We start from the raw sequence: 8,452 nt of genomic DNA, 5'->3' as shown, positions 1-8,452 counted from the left end.
TGCTGGATCGGAGTAAAGGATAAACCGGCCCCATCCTGCAAGAACCTGCAGCCTTTACTACTATTTTTTAATAGGTGTTGTGTCATAGAGCTTGCCTTCTCTTCAGGCAAATGTATGCCAGACTAACCCTGGGTCAAGAGAGAGCCACTTCAAATCAGGAAGGATGCAGAAGTACTCCAAGGACCATGGTCAAACCAAAAGAGAGACTAAAGAACTGGACTTATGACTGCCAGCCTAAGGAAGCCTCTGAGAGATCAGGAAATCAGGGAGGAGTCATGCTCATGCATTGCAGAAGCACAAAACACACTGCCTAGACCGCTGCCAAAGTTCCTTGCAGGGTTGCAACCGATTTTCCCACCACCACTGGGTCGGCAGAAATGACAGGAGGTCACACTGCTGTCACAGATTAGGGAACCACCTTGTGAACTTACACATGTGGCAAGCACCCTCCCAACTGCAAGAACAGACACCAGTGTGGGCGTATAAAATATGTTTGTAGAAAAATAATCCAAATGTGCCCTGGCACAGCTTTAAATTAGGGCCTAAGGCCTCTTGGTCTTATGCCACAACCTTAACTGTTGACCAAGGTTCAGCGATCCACAACACTTTACAGTAAATATAACGTACGTTTTGCCAACGGTCAGCTTCACCGGATTACTTTTTGCCTGGGCGTGCAAATTGATAAGCCAGCCAAAGGACCACTAGCAGCTGACCACACCAGGCTTTCTCCAGAGTCAGAAAGATGCCAGTTAGGCAGAAAAGTATCTTCTTCCGCCTGTACTTTTGTTTACAAACACTTATTTCCTCGAGGCGTTTTATGAGGTTTTTTTGCACACATATAACCATACTCCTGAGGTCAGTGAGTCCACTCCAGCACAGGTACTTTATATGAAATAGCATAGGGCGTGGCCAGGCAAGGTATGTCTTACAGAAGTAACAACAAACCTGACCTCAGGGGGATCATCCCCGTTCATATGGAATATGTAACGGTGGAGAGATAGTCTTGATACGATAGAGAAAAACTTAATTTGCCTTACCACAAAGTTACAAGGGCGGCTGTGGCTCAGTGGTAGAGCGGTTGCCTGCCAATCGGAAGGTTGGTGGTTTGATCCCTGCCCCTGCAGTCATTTTCGAAGTGTCCTTGGGCAAGACACTGAACCCTGAGTTGCCCCAGGTGTTGCGCATCGGAGTGTGAATGTGTTTGAATGTTTATCTGATGAGCAGGTGGCACCTTGTACGGCAGCCCCCGCCACAGTGTATGAATGTGTGTGAATGGTGAATGTTTCCTGTAGATGTAAAAGCGCTTTGAGCAGTTGTTAAGACTAGAAAAGCGCTATATAAATACAGCACATTTACATTTACAACGTACTGTAACTAACAAAGAAATGTATTGTATGCTGATGTCACAATCTCCTGGAAAGTGGTAATTTCAGTCATTTTGCAGCTCATAACATTTGTTAATGGGAAGAAATGTTAAAAATATTAACTCAGCACATTTAAACTCTTCCCGACCTATATGACAAGACAAATTACGTTAAACGTTAAACGTTAAACAAAAATAAAATGATTTATTCCGACAAAAAAGGCCTCTTACAAATATGATAGTTTACAGTGACACTACCATTGATTTTGTATATTTTCTGTAACCTAGCTTCCAGCATCTAGTGGCAGCACTGAGCACTGTGGCTGAGTAGCTCTTGTTGGTGAACACAAAATAAATCTTTTGCCATCCATGCGCCATGGTTTATCTAGACTGTAAAAGAGGAGTCTAGTTACTCAGTAACTGAAATACCCAAGTTCCAGAAGACAGAGATGCATTACCATTATAGGTAGTATGATGGTTCTAAATCAAGACAAGCAAGTTTCAAGTCAAATACATTTTCACACCATTTAAGTGGAAACCAGTTGCCAAGAGGAAGGAAAAACTGAAACCATAGAGGATTCTTTAGAAAATGCTCAGCAGTAAACTATGTCACCTAATCTTTGCTAAATAAAAAATAAAAAACTCTGGTGTGGTCCCATAAGGGTAATGTACATTTATCTGATTGTAATTACACATCGAGGCCAGGTGTCAAAGAAATGGATCAGCTTGAGTGCAGTAAAAATGGGGTTGAGATGTACATTTTATTAAAATATTGGTGGTCACATTTCTTTTACAATGTATTCGTAAATCACAGATTAGTTGTGTAGAAAATGTGAAGAGAACTCCTTCTCAAATGCCATTTGCTCATTAAAATCAGATCTGATGTGATCTGACATCTGATGCTTTCAGGTAAAAAAAAATAAAGGCAATATGTGGACCTATTATGCTAAACACAACTTTCAAAGGAGCCAATTAAAAATCCAAAAAGAGACGCCTGTCAAATTAGTTTTTCCCTCATGTTTCATGTTAAAAGAAATGTGTGTGTTTATAGTGTTAAACACGAGTCAGCAGTCAACACTACTACTGGGATAGTCTGGATTAATAGATCAGGAAAGAAATAAGTGGTGATTTAAGGTTCCAATGATAAAACGGAAAAAAATAATGTATACATTGCAGAAAAGGTGAGGGACGTGGACAAGTATTTGCCAAGTCTGCAGTCTGGACATCATCCAGACAAAAAAACCTACTGACAGCTACAAGTGTTATCTGACTGTGCAGAGTCATAATCCAATTCCACAGAAAACAATCTAAATCGAAAACAAATACACACAAAACCAGCATGTAACCTGAGGTGCAGGTTTGGAAAGGAAAAAAAAAAGGAAGAGGCATTTTCAGACAGGCATTTCTTATGAGGCTACACTGTGTAGGTGCTGTTTAATCAGTTTTGTAAGGCACACACAGACACAGGTAATATGATGTCCTATGTGCGGAACTCATATCTCACATATGTTATCTGTCAACAGTTTTAACTGTACATAAAAACACTTTAAAGAAATAAGTTTGGGGTCAACTTAGGTCAAACGGAGAGATCAACAAATCCAGTACAGAGTTGGAATTGGTGACTAGCTTGCTGACTAACCACATACTGAGGGGTAAACAAAACAGTTCCTTGAAGTTGTGTTTTCAGTTTTACGGACCTAATCTGTTTTGGTCAACTCTGCTGCTCATTACGTCATTAGGAATTTCTAACAGCTACTATTGGGGATATTGTCTATAGTATTACAGTATACTATAATAGTATACTATTGTCTCGCAAATGGCAGAAAGAACTAAAAAGTGTCAACAAACTGAGCAGTTGCAAAATGGCTGTAAAGCCACCATCACTCGCAGTTGCATCTAAATTAAATCCAATAGTAACTCTAATTCAGCAAATAAAAACCAGTTATAAACTGCTAGATTGGAATAATATGATATGCAAACCCCAGGACTATCTCTGTACTAGGCGCCCAGAGGAAATTGATATCAATCTTCTTGTGTGACTCTGGGTAAGATGTAAAACATCCATATTTCCTTCAACTTGACCAAAATTAACTCAAACCTAATTTGGGAGATCTGTTCTCTAAGTCAAAATTATATCATAATATCTATAGTCATTCTGGATGGTTGTTGACTCATAGGTTGAATTTGGTGTGTCACGTTCCCTGAGTTTGATGCAATGCCGTGAACAAGAGTTAACATAATCTGAACACATTCCGTGTCAGAATTCACTCTGTGTCACAGGACGGACCTCTGCAGATGGCCTCAGAGGCACAAAAGGGTGCTACAGGGTGTAACCCTAAAAATTATAGTTAGAAAAGTCTTTAATCACTTGCTGTCAGTGTTTGGATATGAATATACTAAATTACAGTATGTTGGCATGTGTTAGTACTTTTTTGAATCATGTTTTTTAAATAAATGCTTCAGTTTATGGTTTCTCACAAAATTATATTTTGAGAAAACGTATTCACAGTGTAATCCTTAAACTATCTTTAAACTCAATCAAAAATAATCAGCGTCCCTCTGTAGTGATTATCTTGTGTAAGCTAAAAATAACAGTGAGAGACAACAGTCTGGGTTTAAATATTGTGTTCCATAGAAGTGGGACTTAATATTAACCTGGTTAAAGTGATATAGGGCCAGAAGATTAAAATTACAAATCATTGTTATAAATAGGCATGGGCCTGTTACCAGGTATACAGCGGTTTGAAAAATTCAAGATTTTATGTCAAGGAAAAAAAATGTCAAACCGTTCCTAAGGTATGAGCGTTTTTTTAGGAGTGGACATAAGGTCAGGAAGTGCAGTTTAGAAATATCTCTTTTTGCCAGTGTGCAGTGGGTTCAGCAATAAAATACATTGTGTTCAATAGAGAAATATTTTTATTTTATTTTACCCAGACATTTATAAATATAATACATTTTAAAGGTGTACTTGCAATACAGTTAATGCGTGATATTTTTGCTGTAGGTCATCATACCGTCAAAATCGTATACCGGCCCATGCTTAGTTACACAAAAATTCATATTTCTAATCCTAACCAGTGTAGCTTGTGGATCTTAAGCATCTTTCTCAAAAGCAAGTCAGCTGTAAACAATGGGTTATATGCGGGAGAAACTCAACTTGTCGAGGAATTCCTCTTAATTTTTTGTTTTTTGTTGTTGAATTTACTAGTTACTTTAGAAGTGCTTTTAAAAAAATTGAATAGGAAATAAGGAGAATGAAACTTCAGACTATAGAGACACATCACAGAGCTAATTTCAAGTTGTATTGCTTCCTTGTAAATTGACTACACTATGATATTCAGCTGATCCTACACTGCTCACATGACATGTTTGAATGTTCTCCTTCCTCCTCATAAGTTCATCCCCGCAACAACCTTTATACAGACTGCTCCGCCTGCATCTCTCTTAGATTCTTTTTTGAATAGAAAGGGGAGGAAGTTTACAGCATAAGAGCATCCAAACGTGAACATGCATAGTGGAGTACATTGCTATTTGAGAACAAGCCACTGGGTTGTGCTAGTGATAGAAAATTGCTTGGACAAGAAACAAGGAATACTCATTGAGTTGTCCTATTAATTTCTTTCAGTAAGCGGTACCCACCATGACAGATTATATACTGTTTCAATGAGTAGTCCATCACTCCTTGTCCACAACTGTCTCATCATACAAGTTTGTGTATTTGTGTGAGATGGAGAGATTTTAGAGTAAGATAAAAGCTGAAACACTAAAGGTCAGTATAATTCAAACAAAGTTCTTGTTGCAAGGAAATACAGCTTCTCAAGCACCCTCCCAATGTTGGAATTCAGGGGTCTGCGTCCGACAATTTCCCTAACTTTTCAAAAATGACAATTCAGTAAGTGTGGCCACTTGGCCGAAACAATTGGCCAGGTGGCATAGGTGCAAAGAATTGCAGGCTCTTTCTTTATTTTTCACAAAGGTACTACTGCCACGTAGTGCCATACCACAAATGACTTTCAGGACAGATCATTGTGCCCCTGCTGTCTACAACAGAGCTTTGTGTGGGGCCATCTGGAACTGGTATAAACACTTACAACCAAATTTGTTTGAATCATACTGAACCCTTAGACATCCATGTACCTCATCAACAAAAGAGAATGCTTGCACTGAAAACATGTGGTTTACACAGTTTTTGTGTATACAGACGACTCCCCACAGAGTGGTTATTATATTAAATAGAGGATGGTTATTAATGTGCCATTGCCCTCATTCATACATATGAAATTGTTTGCAAGATGTCCAGTCAATGTCTGAATGTCTCTGTGTTTTAATCAATTCATGCAAGTGTGGTCTCAACCTGAAGAACCAAAATGCTAAAAACCTTCGTTAAAAAGTCTCTATTAACGTCCTCGTGTGGACCAATCAGCAGTCTCAGAATAGAAGAAAAGTGGGGCCGCTTGTGCTCCTTATGTCAAATCCCTGAGCAAAGTCACAGAACATTTAGAACCCATCGGCCAAAGCTTAGGCGCAGGGAAACAGGAACTGGGAAACAGGAAACCATTCTGTCCTTCTCTCTGTGAGCCCCCACTCTCTCAGAAGACAAAAAGAGAAGGCTGATGGGAGTTGCAGTTTTAATGTCAGTAAGGAGCCTGGTGGAAAAGCCTTCAAAAGGGTTATAGTAAAGAATTTATAGTAAGGCGTCAGTGCCGGGGCCGGTATGAACTGTAGTATCTGGGGTAGAGGGGCGTGTAGTTGGTTGAGTGGCTGTAAGAAGTGGAGGTACCAGAGGTGAGGTAGGAACTAGAGGGGGTAAAAGCAGGAGAGGAGCTGTAGTAGGCGGAAGAATAGCTGTGGGAAGAAGAAGGAGAGTGGGAGGAGGAGTAAGGGGAGGGAACGACAGATGAGCGCATCAGGCTAGACAAGGGCCGAGTTCGGGGTGAGGGGCTCCATGTAGAGCGCCTGAGCCCCAGAATAGGGGACCGGTAGGGAGAGGATGGGGCAGATCCTGGTTGGGTGGGCCTGGTGTTGATGGTGGATGAGGGAGCGGTTTGCGAGTCTGGGGTGTAGTGCCTTGAGAGGCCGGAGCTACAAGGCAGATTGGGAGGGATGTTGACACTGAAACTGTGGGAGTCAACCACAACCGTCCGCACACCCAGAGTCCACTGGGAGCGAGCCATATTTGAAGTGGCTGAGGGTGAGGTCCGCTCTGAGGGAGAGGAGGGGGCCTCCAGACATGGAGGGCTCTCTGAAGGGCCAGCCAATGACGCAACCGCTGGTGATGACGGACTGCGAGGGGGTATCTGTGAGGTAGGGGAGGTGAAAGCTGAGGACAAAGCTGCACTGACCACAGACAGGCTAAGGGGCACATAAGGGTCATCAGGAAGAATTGACGTAGGACTAGGAAGGCTGGAAAGGGGGAAGCTGACAGGAGCCAAAGCTGAAGACCCATGAGCTATATTGGAGGCCGAAGCCAAGGCAGAGGGACTTACTTTGGGAGTGCTGGTCTTCACGCGGTTTAGCCTGCCCCCTCGGGTGCGGTGGGTCTGCTCTTGATCGAAAGCCAAATCCTCCAGACGCTGGGTGAGGGCCAGTTTCTGCTGGATGGCCATCCGCAGGAGGGAGTTCAGAGTCTTCTTCTCATCTTCGGCTGCAGCCAGCTGCCTCTGCATCTCATCCAGCTGGGTAATGTACTCATCACACCTAAAGAGGGCATGGTTTCAACAGGTTGAAAAGGTAAAAAAATGACCAGATACAAATGAGGAAATAACTACTAAAAAGGTGTGGAAAATAGGTTATAAAGAAGGGAATACAATTCGCTTCCTAATTGGATGAGATACAATACAATTTTTACGTATGTTTCTTGGACAAGCGCTTTTACACTTTTTCACGTTTTTATACATTCTATCTATAGAACAGACAATCTATAAAATGGGCAACAAGGAACCTGCGGTCGCAGAATTATGCAGAAGGTTCTGCAGATTTTAAAGGAATTACAAAAATATCTTATATATCTTGAACCCAAGCAGAAAAACTGTTGCTAAATTCTACAGATTTTTATTCTGGATCACCGCTGAACACTGTTAAAAAAAAAAAAAAAAATCTGCAGATTTGGTTTGGGTCTGGGAATAACATGTTAACAAGTGCGTTTTAGAGGTGCTGGTAGGCAGACTGTGATGCATTTAGATCTATCCTGGCTGTTTCCAGTCTTTGTGCTAAGCTAAGCTAGCCAGGGGTTGGCCGTGGATTCAGTTACTGTGCAGACACAAGAGTGGCATAAATCTTTTCAGAAATTTCTCATTTTAATAATCTATTATCATAATATCCCACAATGTCAACCTATTCCATAACTGTAAAATTAGAAAGATTGTTGGATGGAGAGAAAATGCATCACACAAACACTAAGAAATGATATGATAAAAACAACTTCCTGCGCCTTCTTAAATATAACTGAAGAAGCTCTCAGATTGCACTAAACCTGCATTATTTAGTTTTTGGCCGCTCAAAAGTAGAGCTGAGAGGAACTGCTCTGCGGATTTTTCACTGCAAGCAAAATGTTTCACATTGCACATAGTCATCTAAGTCATAACCTAAATAAAATATTGAATAATGGACTGAAATGCTTCTGTTTCATCTCTGACCTGGTGGAAAACAAGGCTCGCAGAGACGAGAAAGTGGCGGCGTCCTCCTTCAGGGCTTTGAGCTCGTTCCTCAGCTTCATCATGGTGTCAGTCACCATTGACTTCTCCGCCTCATACTTACTTTTCAGGTTGGCCAGAGCCCCCTCTGCTGTCTGGGTGAACATACACACAGCACACATTAGCGCAGCTAAATCTTTTATATTTACATAACTGCATTTCATGTCATTTTGTGACTGGTAGGTTTGCTGATGTGGGTTGTGGCAGCAGTCACAAGAATTTGGTGATACAGTTATGACAGTATTGACACAGGCTGTCTTTGGTCTCCATCTGTGGCGGCTGCTGGTCTTGTGTCCATTTATTTATGATATCATAATAATATATATATTATACAGTGGGTACGGAAAGTATTCAGACCCCTTTAAATTTTTCACTCTTTGTTTCATTGCAGCCTTTT

At 41.2% G+C, this 8,452-nt stretch overlaps 1 protein-coding gene across 4 annotated transcripts in view; it reads right to left on the bottom strand.

Moving 5' to 3' along the window:
• Positions 1 to 3,319: 3,319 nt before the first annotated feature.
• LOC117938516 (protein bicaudal D homolog 1-like) overlaps positions 3,320 to 8,452 on the bottom strand; it is a 64,485-nt gene continuing 59,352 nt past the window's right edge. For all 4 annotated transcript variants that reach the window (XM_034863160.1, XM_034863161.1, XM_034863162.1 and 1 more), the window contains exons 10-11: positions 7,999 to 8,150; positions 3,320 to 7,060 (exon numbers count right to left, since the gene is read on the bottom strand). In XM_034863160.1, the coding sequence (XP_034719051.1) occupies positions 6,061 to 7,060; positions 7,999 to 8,150 (1,152 nt within the window). In that variant the 3' untranslated portion in view covers positions 3,320 to 6,060. The remainder of the gene's footprint in view (positions 7,061 to 7,998; positions 8,151 to 8,452) is intronic.

The sequence above is a fragment of the Etheostoma cragini genome, chromosome 23 (genome assembly GCF_013103735.1).
Source record: "Etheostoma cragini isolate CJK2018 chromosome 23, CSU_Ecrag_1.0, whole genome shotgun sequence".
Classification (NCBI taxonomy): Eukaryota; Metazoa; Chordata; class Actinopteri; order Perciformes; family Percidae; genus Etheostoma; species Etheostoma cragini.
The sequence above is the reverse complement of the archived record's forward strand: the minus strand, read 5'-3'. Positions and strand labels throughout refer to the sequence as shown.